General features: G+C 31.1%; 1 protein-coding gene across 1 annotated transcript; it reads right to left on the minus strand.

Annotated features, from left to right (window-relative positions):
- Positions 1-3,409: 3,409 nt before the first annotated feature.
- LOC136978004 (ADP/ATP translocase 3) lies at positions 3,410-8,835 on the minus strand. Its single transcript, XM_067273635.1, has 2 exons — positions 8,622-8,835; positions 3,410-4,361 (listed from the first exon to the last, which is right to left on the minus strand). The coding sequence occupies exons 1-2, from the start codon at positions 8,779-8,781 to the stop codon at positions 3,619-3,621; spliced, it is 903 nt and encodes a 300-aa protein (XP_067129736.1). The 5' UTR covers positions 8,782-8,835; the 3' UTR covers positions 3,410-3,618.
- Positions 8,836-23,496: the final 14,661 nt, after the last annotated feature.

The raw sequence follows: 23,496 nt of genomic DNA on the forward strand, positions 1-23,496 counted from the left end.
TCGACTAGCTAGTGCACGTGTAAACAGAAACATCATAGAAAATAAAACAAGAGAGAATGGAGAAACCACATTCCGTTGCCATATTGATTACATCTTGGCTAAAGCAAAAAATAAATAAAATAAACTACATGCTGATAAATGTGCTAGGTGCACCTGGGGACTAAATGAAAGCTTGTAAAACTCTATATAATGACGTAATACAATCAATGTTACTTTACCGCCTCTAGCTGGGGTCACGTAACTACTAAAAATTCAGTAGCAAGTAAATTATTCTCTCTTCAAAGACAGTTTTCCATCAGAATTTCAAAGTGATGCAGAACTGTTTCTACTAATGCCTCTCTGACTCTAGCAAAACTCCTTCCTTTGCCACTATGTATTGTAGAAAAGGTTCTAAACTACTACATCAGAACTACAAACATCAAGGCTCAACAACAGTCTCTACTCCTATCTACGGCTGTTCATATGCTATCACAATGCAATTACTCTATCTCTGATCATTACCCTGTAAACAAGGTTATCCCCAGGGTACATCTGATGTCATCTGCTTCCTCCATGGATAACCATGAAGACATTAATATCTACACAGATTGGTCCAAAAGCCCCCTTCATGTCGGATCATGTATCTGTATCTTCCTCCAAACTGACATATTTTGCCCAAAATATGTTAGAAGGTACAGATATCCCCCACATACCTCTATCTATCAAGCTGAAGATGCTGTCTACTAAGCTGTTCAGTGGGACACTTCACCATCAAACAAAACTCTATCAACATTTACAGTGATTCTTACTTTGTCCTAAAAGCTCTATTAAATCCCAATTGCAATAGCAATAAAATCGCATATATCCTGCACCATATTAAAAACCTTGTAAATAAGATAACTTTTATATTCGTTCCTGGCCATAGTGGCATCCTAGGAAATGAAAAAGCCGACTTTGAGGCTGTCAGCTGCAAAGGACACCGACTTGACTACACACACGTCCCTCTCTCATGCAGCAGCCTTAAAAATTATATTTATGACAACACTATGCAAAAGTGGAATCAACAATAGTTGAGCAGTAAAACTGGTAGAACAACAAGACTTTATTTTCCTAGTGTTGATGGCAGGTTCTCATCACCACTCAGAGATTTAACGTTTGCTACTGCTCAACTACATACTGAACATATTGTTAGAAGATTTTTGCTCTACAGAAAACCTAGACACCGTCGACTTATATGATGTAGCATTGTCCAATTTACGATCAAGATAGACTTATTCTCAAATTAGAAATCTTTACGCTTGGTTTCAGGTGGTCATGTCCACTTGATAATTGTAAAAAGCACACACGTGTGCTTTTTACAATCAAACATGGCTTCTGAACAAGCTTATGTTCAAAAAGTATGGGAGATAAGACTAATTTCTAGTTTTACATTTTAGTTTTCACTAAAAGCCGAATACTAATTTTGTTTACTTTGTATCATGTATTCTTAGTGTTATACACCCATAGGAGTGGTGCACTTATTCTAATATAAAAAGAGAGAAACCACTATACGGCCTTTCTCCCATGACAAAAAATGTGTAGAGCGTGATTCTGCTAGCGTTATTATTCCATCACGTCACACGAGATGGCGTTTGTACGAGAATTCTTAATAGAAACCGCCAAATTCAAACTCCACGAGATCAAAAAATATTACGTAAGACGAGGTCTATTACCCGCCCTACCCACCCCAAAATACCTTACGTAATTTATGGACTGCCCTTTAATAATTTTATAGTAAGAATCAAGGACGACGCCCACCAATGGGCCAGGAGGCAAGATGATTTAAATTGATAAAGGATATGAATTGTATGTAGGCAAAATAAAAACGATTCATAAAGTTTTAATCATTTACTATGTACCGGAAAAGAAATATCTTAAAATTTTTTTTAAACTTACAAGCAGCCTAAGATTATTTAAATGCTAATTTCTAGGGGAGGGCAGCTGCCCCTCCCGCCGAAGCCCTTGGTAAGAATTACATAATTTTAACTTTCGGGTTGCCCACCATTAGCAAAGTAGATAAAATCGGTTTAGTCGCGGATCCGCGGACTAACGGGCTGACCACGTGGAAGTTCTCGGGGTTTCTTCACATTTATATCAAAATAGAAAATAGTCTTCCCCATAGAAAATCCGGGAGGCGCTCTTTTTGGCAGACTACCCTTACGTCACATTCTTCCATCAATCTAATCCAACTTTCGGGTTTATTGAAACCCGAAACTATCGTTACCAATTTCGATCTTTCCTTATTTTTGATCATTAACCTTAACACTAGAGCATTATTATTTACGAAAATTAGTGGTTCGGTCAGATACGTGTTCTCAAAGGTTCGCCATTCCCACTGTAGTGTTCCTAAGGATCCGATCAAGATTAGGACAGAGCTTTTAGACCAGAAACCTCATCCATTTCTCTCTAAATTCACCATACTAAGGCATTGATTTTTTGATGCTCAAAAATTTACATTTTTGGTAGCTTGGTAATTTTTGTTTCATTCTAAACAATTTACATATACAATGACCCGAGCTTCAGACTAGTATCTGATTTATATTTGTTGCAATTGCTGATTGATCAACATTAATAGTGTTATGAGATACATAGCTGTTTCGGATAAATTCACTCGCGTCAAGTCATACTTAATTTGTCTGCTAGGAAAATGTTAGCAAAAATGAGGGCGTATTAGTGATTTTAAGTATAGCTGTTTACTAACGAAGAAAAACCTGAAAACTTCGCGCTTTGTCTACGGGCTGGCCACATGAACTTTCAAGACCAACTAGCAGTTGGTTTCGTCCACTCGACAACTGGATATCTTATACACCGCATATCCTTTATTTTGGGAAAACCGGATTCAGCTTTTATTTCAATAAAGCCACGTAATTAATCCTCCTATTTTAAACGTCGGAAAGGCAAATATTAGTTGTTACCATTAGAGCGAGAACGGAATTTATGGTTTACGATAGGTCAAAGGCATTTCTAAAAATGATGATTAAGAATAAATTCTGCATAAAATATTTGTATTAGGTTAAATCAGATATTTGAACTTTATAAAAATGGCACCAAGTAAACCAAATCTAATTTCGTTTGCTCATTTCATTACGGAATCAAAACGAAAATCGCAACTTTTGTAGCAATGTGTTATAAAAGTTGCTAATTTCACTGTAAAGCCTAGCATTCCAACTTCAGAATAATAAAATTAAAAAATTTAACTACAAAAATTCATTTGACTTGTTCAAAACTGAACAGCAGACATTTTTAGATATTAATTCACAAATTCGGATTTTTATTAAACGTCAATTACTTTGGTTAGTAGTTATTTGAAAAACGAATTCAACAGTGCTTATGTTGTTGTACATCATAAGAACTGCTGCATATTAGTCATTAATTAAACAACTCAATGAAATCAAGCTGAGCAAAGTAATTTCATTTATTTTCTGGTCATTCAAATAACTACAGATTCTAACTTGGTCCTCCTAACCTGGAATGTTCCTCATGGAATTAGCAGTTAACTGACTAAATTCTTTTATTCACAATATTACATGTCCAGGAAATACATTACGACTACATCCAGGAATAAATGAATTGCTGATTAAATACAGAAGAACTGTATTCTCAAAGAATAAAATTTTTGATTTCATCATACAATACTAATACAAAAGCACCACCCGTGCCTCTAAGAACATTAGAAAAGGCACCCTTGAAGAAAGCTGAACCTCCTTCACTCTTGAATATTTTTCTCCAGCAGTCAATTGTGTTTTTGTACATTCTATCTGACTTGGCTCTTCCACTTTGCATCATCATACGTCTACGTACTGTATCAAATGGATAGGAAATAATTCCGGCAACAGTTGTTACAGTCTGAGCAATCATCCAAGAAATAACAATAGGGGTCTTCTTTGGATCTGGTAACATTCCCTTAGCGGTATCGAAGAAGCCAAAATAAGCAGCTCTATAAATAATAATACCCTGAACGGAAACGTTGAATCCTCTATACAGACCAGAAATGCCATCGTGCTTGAAGATTTTTACTAGACAGTTACCCAAACCCGAGAATTCACGCTCTGCACCTGCTTTTCCGATGTCTGCGGCAAGTCGAGTTCTGGCAAAGTCAAGGGGATATACAAAACAGAGGGATGTAGCACCGGCTGCGCCACCAGATGCCAAATTTCCTAAGAAATAACGCCAGAACTGGGTTCTCTTGTCTACACCACCCAGAAAAACTTGCTTATATTTATCTTTGAAAGCAAAATTGAGAGCTTGAGTTGGAAAATATCTGATGACATTGGCTAAGTTTCCTCTCCAGAAACTCAGAAAACCTTGTTCTCTAGGAATTCTGATGAAGCAATCGACCATACCTAAGGAGAAAAATGTTCATATTAAAATTAGGAAGTTAATTGACAATATAAGTCAAGTGTGAAAGTTAAAATAAGTTAATTTAATTTAAATTTTAACAAAAATATCTGGTCTACTTGCATAAAATCCATAATCTAGTTATAAACTAGAGCTGTGAAGAACAGACAGACAATTTAGTTGATTTTAACTGCAGTTTTTGATCGGATGAAAATATGACAAATTTAAAACAACTCAAAAATTCAGACTGAAGTGTTTCAAATATTTGAACAGTACAAAAGGCATTTTTCTAGCATTTAAAAAACCAAATGATAAGATCATGATTAAGAACTGTTAGAAATTTAAGGCAATCTTAAAACTGATCTTTGTCTTTACACAATAGCTTAAAATTTATTTTCACAATCATACAGAGCTGTATAATTGTACTGAGGATTATACTTTTGGAACCTACTTCAAAAAGATCAATATTTTATTGAATTCAGAATTAACTTTTTACAAATAACATTTTCTTCTAAAAACCATGAAGACTTTAAAATTAAGTTATTAAAATTTCATGAGATTCTGTATATGAAACCTTAAAATCTTAAGATTAAATTTATAATGAATGAAAACAGCAGAACTGATTTTTTAGATTAGAATTCCAGTTCTGCCAAAAATTCTAAAAAATAATTACATTTTTTAAAATTAGTGAAGATAATGCTTTGCTAAGCAGTCCTTTTCATCTTTCGCACAAGAACATACATCAGTTTAGGCCAGTGGTTGGAAAATGTGGCTCGCAAGCCACATATGGCTCTTTGCATAGACGCTTGTGGCTCTTTGGACAAACTCCAATCTCACCTCATCTCAAGCAGCCTTATAACTTATGAGTTTGAGATAGAGCCGCCGAACAAACTTCAACTCTTATGGCATACTCTACCATTCTTTAGCCCATCCGCACATGACCACTGGTGTTGATCAATATGAATCGCATGAGAGTGGTAGCATTTAAAGCATATCTATATATATAACCTATGGAATGCATGTCCGTCCGTCCATGTAACGTTATGCCGAAAAGGACCACTAGAGGCACCTGTCGTGTGTTGTATTTCGCACATTTAAATTAACAATATAAATTATTTACATTAACAGTATAAATTGTTATTATTCTTTTGGCCAATAGCAAAAATAATCAGTATATTTGTAATAGGAATTTATTATTGTCACATATGCCTGTAATGCGCACTAGGGGGAGTCTTTCAACAGTTGGTCGGCGATCGACCAAGCAGTTAAGCCTCAATGCAGCTCTCTGGTACTTTTGGTATGTGTTTCCATGACAATTTGGCACTTCTCACTTGACAAACTGCCGACCCCTGGTTCAGGCTAATAGGTATTAAGTTTGAAGACTAATATAGACTTTAGTTAGCTACATAATGTCCTATACTAGTGTACTCTCAAACTAATGGTTTTGGATATTAATCTGCCAAAACACCGTATTCTTTAAGTTTATATCCAAATGAGTTATTTGTTTTCCATATTCTAGAAATTTGTAATAAAAGCTTTTAGAACTACACTTATTTATGTATCCAAATATTTAATGTTAAGTTTGAAAGTTGCTCTTTTGTATATTGAAAAAGTATGAGAAATTAGTTATTGAAAATTAAAGTAATTTTGTCCTATATTCAACTGGAACTAGTTATCTTTAATTATAGGATGTATTTGGTCATTTAATGGCTATATTTGATATTAATCTAAAAATAAACCTAAAACTGGAAATACTGCACACACTTATGCTTGTTAATTACAGGTAAACCAAATTAATTCACATCAAGTAATAGTTGTTTAAACATTTCAAATGGCTTTAAAATGGCATAATTTGATTTCAAAATCTTCAAATTTATAAGTACAAAATTCAGCCATCTTTATTTCAGCTACAGTACATATTTTAGAAATGTAAAAATATTGTACAAAATTAAGTTGTTAGTTATCTGTTTGCTTTATGCCATAGGATGGGAAACAGAGCATCCAACTGAAATTCATTGAACATAATTGATTTATTATTTTTAAACTGGAGAAAACTAAACTTTCTTGCAAAAAGTCTGGGTTAACTACTCAACTACTAAAATCTCTCCCCTAATGGTTTTAAATCTTTCCTCAGAAGTTTGCCACTAAAAGGACTAACAATTTCAATAATTTTAAACATTGAGAATGAATAAATTACACACTTACTAGCTGGTAGGCCCAGTGTTGCTCAGGCAAAAAAAAAAAACATTAAGATTAGCTAATTTCTTATTTCTAACCCTTATATAAACCAAATTCTACAATATAGAACTGCAGATGCTATCTAGGTAGCCAATCTTACCTGTTTTCACCAGGTGAAAGAATTAGATTCCCCCTCTTCTGAGGCTAATTAGAGAATTTTTAGATGGATCTAAAAAGGTTAGATTCCCTACAAAAACTATCAAATTCTTCATAAGGATTACTCTGAAGAACTGCTAAACACTCCCTGCATGAGAAGTTTCAAAAAAATCCCTTTTTAGTATATATTCAAGATGTACCCTAACTGTGTACCAAATTTTAACTTTCAACTCTTAACCATTTGAGCTCTGCACTAATTAACCCATTTCTATTATAAGAGATTGTTACATAATGTCCAATTTCATCTGTTAGTGTTAAATCTTGATGCTAATTAAAACAATTTTCACTCCCTAGAAATTTTTTTGCCCTATTACTATTTAAGACCTGTCCTGGAACAATGTTAAAGCTTTAATATGAATTGGATGTATACTTTGATAATTTGAATTTAAAAAGTATACCCCAATCAGAATGAGTTATAAGCCAAAAGGATAAAATGAATTGAAAAATTTTCTAATCAGTAATTTCTGGTATTTAATGAAAATGACAAAATTAGAATGAAGTATTCTACTAATATTGCATTTTTAAATTTTATACAAAGTAATGTCACTAGGAAACTGCCAACCACCAACACAACAAATGAATCCCACTAAAATACAAAATACACTATAAAGTTGATTTATGGTTAGAGAGCCTAACTTACATTGATTGCTACAAGTCCATAGCTGCCAATTTAAGTAAAATAGTATTAAAAATTATGAATGTGGTTCCTCTTCAGAGCATTCTTTAATATTTTTATAAAAATGAGTACAGATTTGTTAAACTTTATTTTGGAATTCAACAATGTTAGAAGTTTTAATTTTAGAAGACACTTATTACAGATAAAGTATTGGAAAAGCAAATAGCATACATAAGTTTTTCCAATAAAACCACAGTTAAAATTTTATGCTGCATGTAGAATTCTTATTCAGGTTTAAAACTCAAAGTGACTTTATAAATTATCTTGCAGTTTGTCTTTAAAAAAAATTGATTTGAATGTTTGAGCAGATTTTCATTTGAGGTTAAATGCAGTTAATAAAGTTTTTCAGTATTAAGATTCAACCTTATTAAACTTTTGACCTATTAAAATCTGAAGTATCTAATTTTAACAGAAGCTTTAGACCTACACTGATTATAAAACTTCAGATTCCTTTGTAGCTACAAATGATTCATAATATGAAGTTAATTTCAGTTTGATTATAAAAGTTGGTGTGTAGAGGCATGAAATACAGTTTTAGGGAAAAAACTTTTGCACAAATTTTGTATGGGGGAAAGCTTTAAAATCACATCTTATTTTAAAAAAAATAATCGCTGGAATGTTTCGGTACTATAATTTTAAGGCAGAAAGAAACGAAAAATTAAACCAGTTATACATTTGACTACCTTTCCCACCATTTTAATAGTACCACCAAACAATTCTTTTCTTCATATAAATTTCATTTCAAATTAATATCTTAAACTGCATATTCTAGCAAGATTCAAAATGTTGTAACAAGTTATCTCCAAACTGCAATGATTTTTGAGGAGGCAAATGATTCAATTCACCTTGAAATTTGGTCTTTACATGTGAGCTGCTAATCTTATCATAAAAACTGAAAGTGACCTACATACAACTTAAATATTTCACTAATCTTTCAATGGAGAAATCCTCCTCCCAATTTCATTAATTCTAGTAAGATTACGCAACCTGTTAGAACCACGAAGGGGGAAAAAAAAATAAATTATTGCTTAAAACCCTGCATATATTTTCATTTTTAAACATTTATCTTATAAATAATCGAAAGATCCAATTCCTATTATATATTAACAGTATTAAGCAATTTTTTAAAAACATTTATCCTTTTAAGACATACTCCATTCAAAATGGCGGAGCCGGTAGATTAGTTACTTCTTACCTTTGTACTGTTTGTCTACAGAGATCTGTTTGGATGCATGCTGCACTTGCAAGAGTAACTTCACACGCTCTATTGGAGCTACTGCTGTTTTAGAAATAGCTGCGGCTACACCACCAGCTAGGAAATCTTTCAGAAACGAAACGGGATCGAAGCCAGACATCTTTCTATCGTTTCCTTCAACGCCAGAAATACAAAGGGAAGGTCACTGCGTCACTCGTCCGCATTAAATACTCAGGACAAATCGAATGCGAGATTAATATATAAACCTTTAACGAATATACGATTTCGTGTATATTTTAAATAATTATTATTTACTTAAAATAATAAAAACAATTTTATATAATGTCTTAAGAAGAAAAATATAAGAGTTTTTTATTAAATATTTTCTTCCAATCGATGCTCAATACGATCGTTGCCTATATTAGCTGACGTAGAAGCAGATAACGAGTATTACAAAATATTAATTTTAAAAAATATTATCAGAAATTAAACAGTTAATAATGTTTCCGTAAATGTATATTTTATTTATACATATCGAAACTGTTTACAATTTATAAGAATCTCGTGTTATTCAAAATAACATTATGTAAATAACTTCATCGGGAAAAATATTTTTAAAATATTGACTTAAATAATTAATTGAATAATTTTGAAAATTGATTTAAAAATATTATTTAACACGGAATAGTATTTCAATATAAGTTACGTGGCTTTATCCTCTTTTTTGTTGGAATAATTTGCATTTTACGTCAACGTGACGTCATTCTTTCTGTTTTATGATGGCTTGACATAAAAGAATGACGTTGTGATGACGTTGCGATATATGCTTTTCTAATAAACAAATTGTGATTTCGTAAACTGTAAACAGGTTAATATGACGTCACTACGTTCTATTAATGAAAAGTAACGACTGTTATTTCTTTTATCATTTTTACCAAATGATTTTATTGTGTTTTTTTAATTGTAATCCCTGGAATATTTTCACAAATCCATTAAATAAATTTTATTTTATTTAAAATGAAGAACAAGATATAAATAAACACTTTATAACAGTAAATGATAAAATTAGATAAAGAACAATGCCCTGTAAGCATTGCTATACATTAGAGATACCCGTAACATATCCTTGACCAACCCCCTTAATTAAGGAATAATACACAATACAGCAGTAGCGTAGCGAGGGGGGTTCAAGGGGGTGTATCATGCACCGGGCGCAATCTCAGAGGGGCGCCCAAATGGTCTCCAAGACAAACTATATGTGTTTCTAGAGGAGAAAGAGGGGCGCCAATAAAGTGTCGGGTGCCAGTTATGCCCCGGGCGCCAGTTACGTTCGTTATGCCACTGCAGTACGGGGCATGAATGTCCACAGATAATTTTCCAGGGGGTCAAAGCTTGGAGACAAATAATTACATCAATACATTCTTATTCGTTATTTTCGGTGAGTTTTGTCACAAGTAGATTATAGATTACAATAGTGTATTAAAGTATCCCATCGTCCAGGGTATAGGCTAAAGATACATATCTCAATCACTTTTACGATGATAATTTGTAGAAATTTTACTCGATTCCGGGAGGAGAAAGTGCCCCGTTTGCCCCTTTGTGAACGCCCATGGTACAGGATACCGAACATTTCATTGATTTATTAATTACATATATAAGTATAACATACAAAGCGGTGGCATAAACAGTACGATTCGCTATGCAACACTTCATAAATAAAACTTAATTCTGTTTTCCAGGGTTCAGACCCTAGCATTACGTGACGCATTTGTAATATACGTAACGCATCGTAACGATTACTTACATACCCATCCACCCATATCTTTGTTACATAATTTATAACATTCCCATATAGTCAATGTATTCTGTTATTTTTTCAAAAAATCGCCTAGAAATGCCAAAAAATATCTGAAAGTAGCGAGAAAATCGTTTTAGACATTGGTATTTTCAGAGCAAACTTCAAATATTTTTATTATTATTAACGTAAAGTTTTCCAAATTATAATAAATTGAAAGAAAACATTATAATTTTCTGAATGTAGCGAAATCAGGTTATAAATTGAGCTTATTACCGATGCTGACAGAGGCCTACAGAATAAGCATTTTGTGGTATGGTTGGCCTTTGAAATAATGCGGTATTGTTGACTCGCGAATTAAGTTAATCAGCAATTTACCAGTATTGAGATAATTGCTGATATAAAATATATAACAATCTGTATTAAATTATGCGATATTATTAACAGTTTTGTGATTTGGAATTTAATAATTCATTAAAATATGAAAAATATTACATATTTTTATAATCAGAATATTATAAAATGTGCGATATACATCTTCTTTGGAGGATGTATCTTTATTCCGTTACATACATAACAGGATAAAGAAAATCCTTCAAATTCATAAACTTAGTAAACCAAATTTTACGTATTAAATCTACTAAATTTATTTCGATAAAGAAAAAATCTTCAAAATTTATTTCCTCTCTACAATTATTATTATATCATTCAAACTGAATTAAAAATTGTGTCGATGAACTTACCTGATTCAATCTTCTTCAATCCTAGATCTATTAATTTAAAATTTAAATGGAGTTTGATAGGCCATTTAGAATCTATGAAGATCGGAGTAATGTGAGGATTCAGATCAATTAACTGAATCGAGAATAATTAAGAAAGGACTTTCAAGCAAAAATCTCGATACATTTTCTGATAAATTCCTTAATTTAGAATCAGTTAAAAGAAAACAATTTATTTTCCATGCTTCTTCGTCAAAACAACTCTATGCCATTTCAAGTGAAGTTCTCTTCTCAAATTTAATACTGCCTTTGTCTGAAAAATACATCGGTTATTAACATATATAGTCTTAAAGTTTTTCGTTTCTAGTTACTCCTTCCGCGCATATGCATTAAGGGGAACCATCTGGGAGAAAGAAGGGTGTAGTTCATATTGGACACAATCGTTCGCAAATCAGGGCCCTCCTGGTGAGAACGAGCTCGCATCCTTGTTTTCACATTCTTTGAATTAACTTGATCTTATATTTGTGAACTGATGTCAATAAATGTATTCATACATAAATACAATATTTAACAATCGAGAAATTTTAATGTTTTTTTATTAAAATTTCACTAATACTTTAAACTTTTACTTTCCTGGCTCTGTTATATATATCAGAGGAAAAGTATGGCAATCGGTCAAAAAATGACCCCCCCAAGAATCTTTACAAATTTGGACTCGGGACCTTGAAACGTCGATAAAAATAAAACGTCGATGCAAAAAAATTCGGGTTTTTTTTATATCTATATATATGTGGATGTTAGTATGGGGGGGCACGATTTTGTTTACCTTCTTTGAAGCTTAATAACTCTTGTGCTTTTTGTCGAAAATTTCTGAAATTTTGCAAGGAGGTTTGTGTATTAGAGGGAGTGATGCTATTAAATTTTGGTGGTTAAAGGTGGAGGAGTGAAGAGATAGAGAGAGGTCATGTGTCGTATCTCGAAATCGGACTTAATTTTTACTCGTTATTAGCATTTACAATTTAAAATAAAATAAAACTCATCTTTACCCCCCCAAAATTAAGCTTTTTGCTATTTTAAAATAATTAAAAATATAAAAAGGTTTTTAAATAAAATAGCATAACAGATGGCGCCACACAAGCAGTTTTAAATGTTGATGGGAAAGTTAAGCAACTTGTTGCTGGAATTTTTTAATAGATTTAATGGACGGCGGGTTGGCCGAAGTAGTCAGCCTACCGGTCTGTAGGACTCGGGATCGAATTCGGGCGAGCAACTCTCCGGGAATTTTTTATTGGAAGTCCTGGATATGTGATATATTGGACCTTATCTCTTACCACCAGATCGCTCATTGTGGCTTGGCCGAGTCTACGACGGGTATGATTAAAAGGGCTCTCTTAGTGCCCGTAGGACGAGAAAAAATCAAAACTGAAAAAAATAGGATTAATATAAAATAATTTTTTAAAATGTAACCTGAAATCAAGAAATAATTATTAAAAATTTCTAAATTTTTTAAAGATTCTTCATATTATAAAATATATTACATTGCGTAATGTAAGTATTAAAATATTATTAGTATTAAGTAGATTAGTTCATTTATTTATTTAAATTTTAATATAATAAAATGGCATTAAAAATAATTAAAAAGGATTAAGCAAGTAAAAAGTATACATGAAATTTTAAAATTAAATTGTTATAAACAGTTTAGCAAACGAAGAATATTTGTATTATTTTAAGGTTTTATTTGCTGACAACTTAATATTTTAACAAATAAAAATTTGTTTGGAAATTTACAATTTTTACATAAATAAATTATGGTATAATTGGTTAAATTACTGCAAATAATTAAATTTTATGTATTAGTAGGACTACTTTATATACGTTGAAAAATACGTACGAATTTCTTTATCCGGTTATTTTCACTTGTGTATACGGAATTCAAACGAGTACTTCTTAGAACGATGATTTGTCTTGTGTTAATATACTCATACATAAACATACACTTATATAAAAATTTTGAAATGGATAATTGTAAGTCGTGATTAACAGAACAAATGCAATATTCCATTAAAGGACTAGCTTTAATTTAAAAAATCATACAAAAATAAAAATCATTTTTGTTGTAATGTAAAGAAAGTAGAACATGTAATCCTACATTCGCCGCTGTACCATTGTGATTGTAACCGAAAAGTCAAAACAGCAAAAAATAGAAATAAAAAACTAAAGTTTGCTGACTGCTTTACTTTTTCATTATTATTCATATAAATTGCATCGCTTTCTATTTTATATATGAAACAGAATTATTTCATTCATTAATCATTGAAAACTAGTCCTAAAAATTTAAATAGAGTTATGAAATTAATTATCTATGAATTTGTTTTCAAAAATAGATTTATTATATACTGTATTTAATTAAGTTAGTAGAAATTGAATGGACATGGAAGGTCAATTAAATAAATGCAGTTTTTTTTAAGAAAAAAATTAAGTTTAATATCGATTTTTTGTATAAAGTTGCTGTATATATAATTATTAACTAAAGATTAATGACTTTTTATAATTTTTATGTACATATATAGGATAAAAATTGTGGATTTAGATTAAATTTATTTCGGAAAAGAGCAGAAAGAGCCAAAAAATAATAACAATAAACCGTTGGCCATCCGATTTATAACTTAAAATGAATTTATTTTACCTATGTATATGATACTATCGATATAATTTGCAATTTTTGCATTCCTTGAATATTTACTGTAGAATAATGATGAACCAATGGTAGAATAATAATTCCAAGGTTGAAGATGTTTAGGTAGAAAATTTAAAGGATGGAAATCATGTCGTTTGTACACGAAAACAGAAAAAATAATGGTAATTAGATTAAGAAACACTCGACATTACTTTAAAAATGACATTGATTTAAAAGAAATTTGATGTAGATTTGGCCTATATTCATAACTTCAGTTAATTTTTTTCTATAAACTAAGAAAAGGATGTCGCAATTCCATGTGAAATGACTGATCATATTGCATTCGTAACTTTATTTCTGAATAAGAATATCACATAAAGTGTTTCTTTTTGTTTGTTTAAGCATTCTGGTATATTTAAAACGTTTGGAGGATATGATGAGTTTGTGTTGAATGGTATATATTTAAATAAAGGAGTAAAATAGGAGTAAAATAATAAAAAGTGGGCTTAAACGAGTTTGAAATACTTAGAATGTGAATAAAATACTTGGTGATAGTCCATCGTATTATGTAAAAAATCATGAGATTCATATTACCGTCGACCAAATTCTATTTTACCGTTAATTTCTAATGAAGTAGAACTTTTAAGAAAGTAGTTTTTTTAGTAAAATAAGTGAAAAAATTGTTAGAAATTTTAAAAGAATAAAATAAAACTGGGCGATAAAAAAGGTGGATAATCGTAATTAAATGAATCTAATAATGACAAAAATTAATTCTGAAAATATTTAGCAAACTCATTTACTTTTTTTAAATTTATATAAAAAGTGTTGTAAAATAAATATCACATTTTATTTATGTTTAGCTAATGCAAACTTAATCAATTAAATTATTTGGAATGTTTTATTAGAAAACTTAATTTTTGTTGTGATGTAAAAATTTAGAGAGGACCGCGAACGTGTAAATCTACATTCACCGCATTGTGGATTTAACCACTAACGCTGTGGCTGAAGAGTGAACTCTTACATATTGTATATACAGAGAACCTGATAAATATCTGATGAATTCTAAAAATATTTTCACCCACGTGTTTTATCATAAATAAATTTTATTGTCACAAAAAGATGCCCAATGGAAAGCTATTTTTTGTGGTTTTAGGCCTTTTCCCGCTCAGAGAGTATGTAAAGGCTACCCAATGGAAAGGTTAAGATAATGTCTGTTATTTCTTGAAAATAATATCCACAAGGTGGCCACTCCGAATTTCCAAACGTTGTTCCATTCTGGTTAGATGGGAACTCTCACCGATTGAGGATATTCTGGGGAATATCATGATTTGCACAGTGAAACTTCCCACTACTTCCCAACTCAATACCACAGTTTTTAGAGAGCATGTCGTGAGTTGAAATGACGCCGAAACCCTCTCTGTCGTGCCCTCTGCGACAGAGTTAGTTTTTATGAATGCTTCTACCGTAACAACACGCTTCTGTACATACCAGAGTTCCATAAACAGCGACCACTAAACCCCAGAAAGTGTGTAGCTAGAATATAGTAACACCAATAGTGCTGACTTGCGGTAAAATTTGTAATAAAATAAAAACCGTCAGGTGTTTATGCTTCATCCTGTACATTTTTGTCACTTTCAAATCTTTTTCCTATACTCATTTGATTTTTTCTTAATTTATTTACGAGTATAAAGGTAAGGAAGACTCAGCCCCTGGGTCTTCCTGGTTACGCTGTTGTTAATTGGTATATGTTTGTCTTAAATACCTAAAATTTGAATCGAGCATTTATTTTAAAAGTAAACACAGTATAAATATAAATATTAATTGATAACGGAAATTTAAAATAATAATTTTCTGCCATAATAAATTAAATTATGATATTAGAAGCGATAAGAATACATATTTAGATTTTGTTTTATATATGAAATTTTTCCACAATAAATGAAATTGAATTAAAAATTAATTTTTGTAATTATTCTTAAAACCGACTTTTTTAATTAAGTAAAAAGAGAATAAAACATCTATAAAAAAATTCAAAGTGCTTGAAATGATCAAAAATGCATTGTTTTACTAATATTTTAAATAAAAATATACTCAAATTCAAGGAATTCTGTAGGGTTTACAAGTCAATAACGAGCGATTATTTATCGTGAGATCATCACAATGACGGGCTATAATTTTTAATCTTATTTTTAATTTATTTTATTTAAAATATATGCTCTTCACCTCAAATTAGTAGTGGCTTACCCCTGTACATCAAACTTTTCCTTTAACGATAGAGTTGTACCGATCATCCATTAACTGCTTTCAGGGGAAACTTTTGAATTGAAGTAACGTGACTTCCGGTGCAAACCGAAAATTCATGTATAGTTAATCGGGCCTTCTGCCCCTAAGGTTTCCATATCTGATCTCGGATTTCATCTGTCTAATTCCTTTCTCGAAATTAAGGAAAGACACCGGACGGACGACAGTAAATATTTATAGGTCTACAATTTTTTTTCAAATTGCAGCCGAATTAAATTAAACTTTATAATAATACATAATCATTGTAAACTTCTCGGGCTATTTCATTTTACGAAATACTCATTTAGAGATCGTTCATGAATTACGTGTACAGTTTTTGAGCCACTTTTGATCCCTCCTTCTCTGTTATGTACAATAGTGTACTTTTTGAAATTCCTCCTTTCCTTAAACTTTACACAAAATTAATAGACAGCTTCTTAACTGAAAAAATATGAGACTTCTTTATGTAAAATCTTTATGGAACTTTTTATGTTTTCAACTACAAAATAATATATCATATAACTAAAATTTATAAATACGTTAATATTTTATAAGTTTAAAAGTTTACAAGAACATTTTTGAAAAATTTATAGAAAAGTTGTAGCTAGTCCCAAAATATAGCAAAGATCATGGGAATGAAAAGAATATTTTCAATGAATTACATGTGCAAAGATTAAAAAGAAAAAAATCTAGATTCTGTCATGACTTTTATGCAAGTTAGCTAGCGATTTAGCAGTAAAATAGATGATCAAATTTGCAAATTGGCTGACATTTTTGTAGAGTGAAGATTTTACTTTCCTCTAGAATATGACTAACCATAATCAATGATTTCGTAAATATTAATATAACAAATAATGATAGAACAGTAAAATAAAACTGCTTGTGAAGCCATTTTATTAGCTACATTAATTGTTTCTATTACCTATTTTCATTTAATTCCAATATATAACAGGCATATACTAAGAATTATATGCATTCGAATTACTATATACTATTGTTCAGACCTCAGAATGGAATAATCTTTCACAATTTTCGGTCAGACAAAATATGAAATTAATCGCTAATTTTTAACACTAGTATGTATAAACTAGATATCTGAGACACGCTACCTCCTGAGGGACTCAGACTCGAATCTGGGTCGGGTTAAAAGTTTTCAGAGTTAAACAGATATATAGTCTCGTGACATCATTTACTACATTTCATTTTCATCTACATTACAAACCTGGCTAAATCAATGATGAGAATGGAAGATCTCTAGTGTCCGCGGCATCGGCATCGATCCGTAAAGGGGCAAAAACAAGAGTAAGAAAAATTTCTCACTGTCGAGTTTTGAATGGCTATAAAAAACAAGGAATATCTGTTGTGTACAATATACTCATTTCTACTCCTCATATTTGCAGTATGGTACAAAATAAAAATACATACAGTACATATCTTGGGAGAGATCATTTGCCGGTTCAAAAATATTGGAGGGATACGTTCCTTATGGATCGATATCCTCAGCCTTCAGAATGAAAAGAGTGTAAAAAGTACTTATATAATGGAATAAAAAATTTGAAACTCTTACGTAAAGAACCAAATGATATTACTAATATCATTTTAGATAATGATTGTCTTATTCGAAAAAGTTATTAGGAACAATATAACTTAGGATAAATATTACTGATATATTCTTATTAAACATTATCAAGAAATTAATATAATTCAATTACTCTCATACGTTTCTATTTTCTTTAGTATATTTTCTCAAGATACTGTTTAGACCTTGAGATTTATAAACAACGATGCCAGAAAATTAAACAGTTCGGAAAAGCTCTTAAGACATATTTCACAAACAAAACGGAAAATATTATACGAAAGAATTTAAATCTAGTTATCCTATGATATGAATGTGTTTATTCAGTAACAATATAGTGGAAATGACGTCAAAACTATCGTTTCTAAAAATTGCCGAACTCTTTTTAGTGACGCTAAAATAAGTTGACTAGCGTAGTGACCTCATTAGGTTCATCCACTCAAAAATTCTATTGTAATGACTTTTAACTGTTTAATTTTAAAAATTGAAATCATGTCTAGAAAAAATAGACCAGAAATAAGTAAAGTTAAGAGATTTTGAATAAATTATATGTCTACATATATAAAAGTATATATGTAGACAGTCTTTAGCTATTAAGTAAATATTTCAATCTAGTAAAGTGCTATTGTGAATGCCTAATAAAATCATACAAATTTCCTAAATGTTTTAAAAGCTGCAACAAATTGCTCAGTTACAAAAATATTTTATAGTTGCTTATTGCAAAAATAAGAAACTATACCTATTAGTCACAGATTTGCGCCTGACCTACGGGGTGCCGTGGAGTTTCTCGGTTTTCATCATGTATACCTAATACTTGATGAAACAAATTTCGGATCAATTTCGTTGGAGGTCTCTGGGAAGACTCTTGGTAGATCTGTGATGCGTTGCCATATTCCATCAAATTATCAACCATAAGTTTTCTATGCAATTATTTTCGATATAGGCCAACTGTAAATTCAATATAAAGCGATAACGAAACCTTTTATTATACAATACACTTAATTTTTACTTTTCTGGTGTTATATATAACAGAGGTTTGGCGATCGGTTAAAAAATGACCCCGAAACTTTTATATTTTTGGACTCGGGAGACCTTGAAACATCAGAAATGCAAAAAAAAAAAAAAAAAGAAAAAAATTCGGGATGTATGAATGTTAATGTTTGTGGGTTGGGGAGCAATTTTGTTTACCCATTTTAAAGCGATGTAATGAATATTCGGTTATTACCTGGTATTCGGCCTATTCGGCCTATTTTTCACTATTCGGCCGAATACCGAATATTTAATCACTATTCGGCCGAATACCGAATACCGAATACCTAAAAACAGGAGTAAGAAATAACAAAAACACAGTAAATTAATTATTTTGGTAACTTTTATTAATGGTGAACATTAAACTATAATTATTAAAGTTAATAAGAAATAGCATCTAACTCTAGTACTAAATTATTTCGTTATTAAATAATATTATAGCCTTTATCTAGCCCGATATCTTATGGCATTGATGACGTGTAGGTTAGAACGTATCGGGCATTAATGTTATTGTTTAGTTAATTATGTTATATTCGTATTCGCGTATATTTTAATATTTTTTACGATATTTTAAAATGATTTACGAAACGTTTTGTTGAAACTTATGGTATTTAATGAAACAATTATTTATCTATTTCTAGAAGATGAGTAACTAATATATAATTTATTTTATATATAAAGCAAAGAATGAGCATTTCTCATTATATGCAAAAGATAACATTTGAAATCATGTTAATTTTAAAAATATTGACAAAAACAATAGCAACAAAATATCACAAAACTTTACAAATAGAAACCCCCAATAATATATTTGAACTGTTCCACAACTGGGCAGAAACTGAACTAAGCCATATGTCCCCACTAAAGTATATCCTTAGGGTACTATTCAGTCTACAAATACGTAGTAAAAACAAAATTTTAGTGTTTAATTAAAGAGTTAAAAAGATCGATTGCAAATAAAATAACTTATAAGTTATAACTTACATCTAAATACCAACAACTGCCGAATCATATCGGGCTATTTACGGCTATTACATAAATTATAAACCAATTTGGCACTAGAGGTAGACGTTAGGCTCCATCTCATATTAACTTTAATAATTATAATTTAATTAATTAATTTAAATAATTTAGACCTACTGGAAGAAAAAATCGTAGTGACAGCGGGCCAATAGAGAGCAGGGTGCGCGATCCTTGCCATAATGCGGTTTGCGCGCCAATTTTCGTATCTACGTTAATCAAGCCGAATGGTTTGGCCGAATATTCGGTATTCAGTTGAGGACGAATATACTATTCGTTACATCACTAGTAATAACTCCTGTGCCTTTTGTCTAAAATTTCTGAAATTTTACATGGAGGTTTGGGTATTAAGGGAATAGATGCTATTAAATTTTGGTGGTTGAACGTTAAGAGGGTGGAGAGATACAGTGAGTCGTGTGTCATATCTCGAGTACGGTGGAACTTAAATTAATAATAACGATTTTCTTCCATTTATATATATATTTAAAATATTTTAAAATAATTAATAATATATATAACTAGCTGACCCGGCCACGCGTTGTTGTGGCTCAAAATGTATCTATTATAAATGTATAACACTTCTCTCGTGGGGGAATTTCAAAAAATCCCTTCTCAGTGTACATTCTCTTGACGTACCCTATTAAAACGCAATCAAAAACGCATCTAAAATAGTATAATAAAAGCCGAGTTCTTCACAGTAAGCCTTAATCCCGTCACTTTTCCCGCTGGGGAATATCGAAAAATCCCTTTTTAGTGTATATTCTTTTGACGTAACCTATTAAAACGCAATTAAAAATGCAAAAAACCGCATGTAAAATAGTATAATAGAAGCCGAGTTCTTCACGGTAAGCCTTAATCCCGTCACTTTTCCCGCTGGGGAATATCGAAAAATCCCTTTTTAGTGTATATTCTTTTGACGTAACCTATTAAAACGCAATTAAAAATGCAAAAAACCGCATGTAAAATAGTATAATAGAAGCCGAGTTCTTCACGGTAAGCCTTAATCCCGTCCATCTCCCCCCACTGGGGGGAATTTCGACATGTATATTATATAAAAACACGTGCGTATTCGAATGCAACGTTGTGTCAAAATTTCAAAGGAATCGGTAGGAACAAACGAACGAATAGATATAAATATAAATAGAATCGAATAGAATACGAATAGAATATAAATAGATAGAACTATCTATCTATTTATATAGATAGATAGAAAATGATCTGCTTCAGTCTCCATTCTCACAGAAAAGCATAATGCCTGACAGAAAAGCAAACTTAGGTCGTCGGAAGGTAGCGCCATCTGTTGGACATAAAAGCCTTAATCCATATATAAATATATTTTTGAAAGGGGGAAATGGTGTAGGAGTATGAAAAATAGATAGTAGCCGATTCTCAGACCTACTGAATATGCATATGAAATTTGGTAGAAATCGGTAAAGCCGTTTCGGAGGAGTACGGTAACAAAAATTGTGACACGACAATTTTATATATAAGACTAGCTGACCCGGCCACGCGTTGTTGTGGCTCAAAATGTATCTATTATAAATGTATAACACTTCCCCCGTGGAGGGAATTTCAAAAATTCCCTTCTTAGTGTACATTCTCTTGACGTACCCTATTAAAACGCAATCAAAAACGCATGTAAAATAGTATAAATAGAAGCCGAGTTCTTCACAGTAAGCCTTAATCCCGTCACTTTTCCCGCTGGGGAATATCGAAAAATCCCTTTTTAGTGTATATTCTGTTGACGTAACCTATTAAAACGCAATTGAAAACGCAAAAAACCGCATGTAAAATAGTATAATAGAAGCCGAGTTCTTCACGGTAAGCCTTAATCCCGTCCATCTCCCCCTACTGGGGGGAATTTCGACATGTATATTATATAAAAACACGTGCGTATTCGAATGCAACGTTGCGTCAAAATTTCAAAGGAATCGGTAGGAACAAACGAACGTTATATTTTATTTATATAGATAGATAGAAAATGATCTGCTTCAGTCCATTCTCACGAAAAGCATAATGCCTCACAGAAAAGCAAACTTAGGTCGTCGGAAGTTAGCGCCATCTGTTGGACATAAAAGCCTTAATCCATATATAAATATATTTTTGAAAGGGGGGAAATGGTGTAGGGGTATGAAAAATAGATAGTAGCCGATTCTCAGACCTACTGAATATGCATATAAAATTTGGTAAAAATCGGTAAAGCCGTTTCGGAGGAGTAAGGTAACTAACATTGTGACACGAGAATTTTATATATAAGATTAATAATATATAAAAAGTTTTTAAATGTCATAATAGATGGCGCCACATGCGATTTTAAATGTTTTGGTAGTTTTTTTAATAAAAATTTTAAATTGTTTTTTAAGTTTTAAATATATAGTGTATTGTACTGCATTGTATTAAAATATTTAAAAATAATGAATTTTGGCAAATAAATATTATTTCAATTAAAACGGTCATAAAAACAATACAAGAAAATTAAAAATATTTTAAAATTTTAAACGTTAAACACTACTATTTTATTACGATATTTCTATTTATTTAAAATAAACACAGAAATGTGCATAAAATTTTTATTTCATTTTAAACTTTGTTTAACTTTTATTAATTTAAATACATATATCAAATTCTTAATTTTCAAAATCTGAAACAGAAATTTTTAAGTTTGTTTCACTGCTGATTTAAAATTATATTCTCATAAAGAATCGTAAGGAGATTGAAAAAATTTATAAAAATAAAAGATAGAATTAATATTATCTTTAAGAAGTTATAAAAAAGTTACATTTTTTAAAACAAAATTAAACTCAAATTTTCTTTTTTTTATTTATATATTATTGTTATTATTTTCTTCATATTTTTTAAGTTCGCTAAATAAGTCTTCCCAAAAATATTCTTTATTTTCTCAAAAGTTTTCGCATGACTTCTGCTTGGCCTTCCAGAGAAGCCTTCTAGAGTCAGCTTCACTCATGTTTTGACTTTGTAATTTAAACTGTTCCGCTATTTTTCATAGGAACCGAGATTGGATTTGGCTTTAAATGAAGAGAGGGTCGGAGTTCATAATGATTATTCTATCGAATAGGCTACTATCAATTTCCTACACTTTCGTATCTTTTTATTTAGCTAACACGTATCAGAAACAAAATGTAGTGGAGTGTTTATGTCTACACCAGGGATGTAGTCGTAAAGTAAAAAGTGCCAGGGCGCTAACCGTCACCCCTACTTTAAATCGCCACTATCTATGGAAGCTCCGCCGTCTATGAAGTTTTCTATGGACAAAGCGCAATTTTGTGGCATAATATCCGTAAAACGTAGAGTTACCATACGTCCGTATTTAGTACGTACAGCCCGTACTTTAAAGGCTCTGTCCGTGTCTGTACCGTACTTAGAAAAAATAAACAAAATGTCCGTACTTTGTAACTGATCCAGCAGTTAATAGTTAAATCATAACCACTTAGATTTAAATCTGACAAAAGGTGCTAAATTTTTGATAATTATTATTGTATTTATTGGCTAGGTAAAAGCATTGTATAAGCAAATGTAACGGCTCTGTTGCTTAGAGAACACGTGCACATTCATTATAATGGGTTTTTTTTTTATTCGCTAGTACTTATCTAACTTGTAAGCGGTAAAATAGTTTTCTTATATTTAAAATTGCAAGCTTTGCTCCAAAAAAAATGTGTATATTATATTTAAGTGTATATTATACTTTATATTATATACCTACATTTACCACATCGAAAAATATGAATAAATTCTTTTTATTTTGCCTGGCTGTCTGAGCA

Source organism: Centruroides vittatus, unplaced genomic scaffold (assembly GCF_030686945.1).
Source record: "Centruroides vittatus isolate TY-2023 unplaced genomic scaffold, ASM3068694v2 contig_484, whole genome shotgun sequence".
Lineage (NCBI taxonomy): Eukaryota > Metazoa > Arthropoda > Arachnida > Scorpiones > Buthidae > Centruroides > Centruroides vittatus.

Coding starts and splice junctions, on each gene's coding strand:
- LOC136978004 (XM_067273635.1), bottom strand. CDS start 8,781: ATGTCTGGCTTCGATCCCGTTTCGTTTCTGAAAGATTTCCTAGCTGGT. Junction 4,362..8,621: donor TGTAGACAAACAGTACAAAG/GTAAGAAGTAAC, acceptor TTTTCTCCTTAG/GTATGGTCGATTGCTTCATC.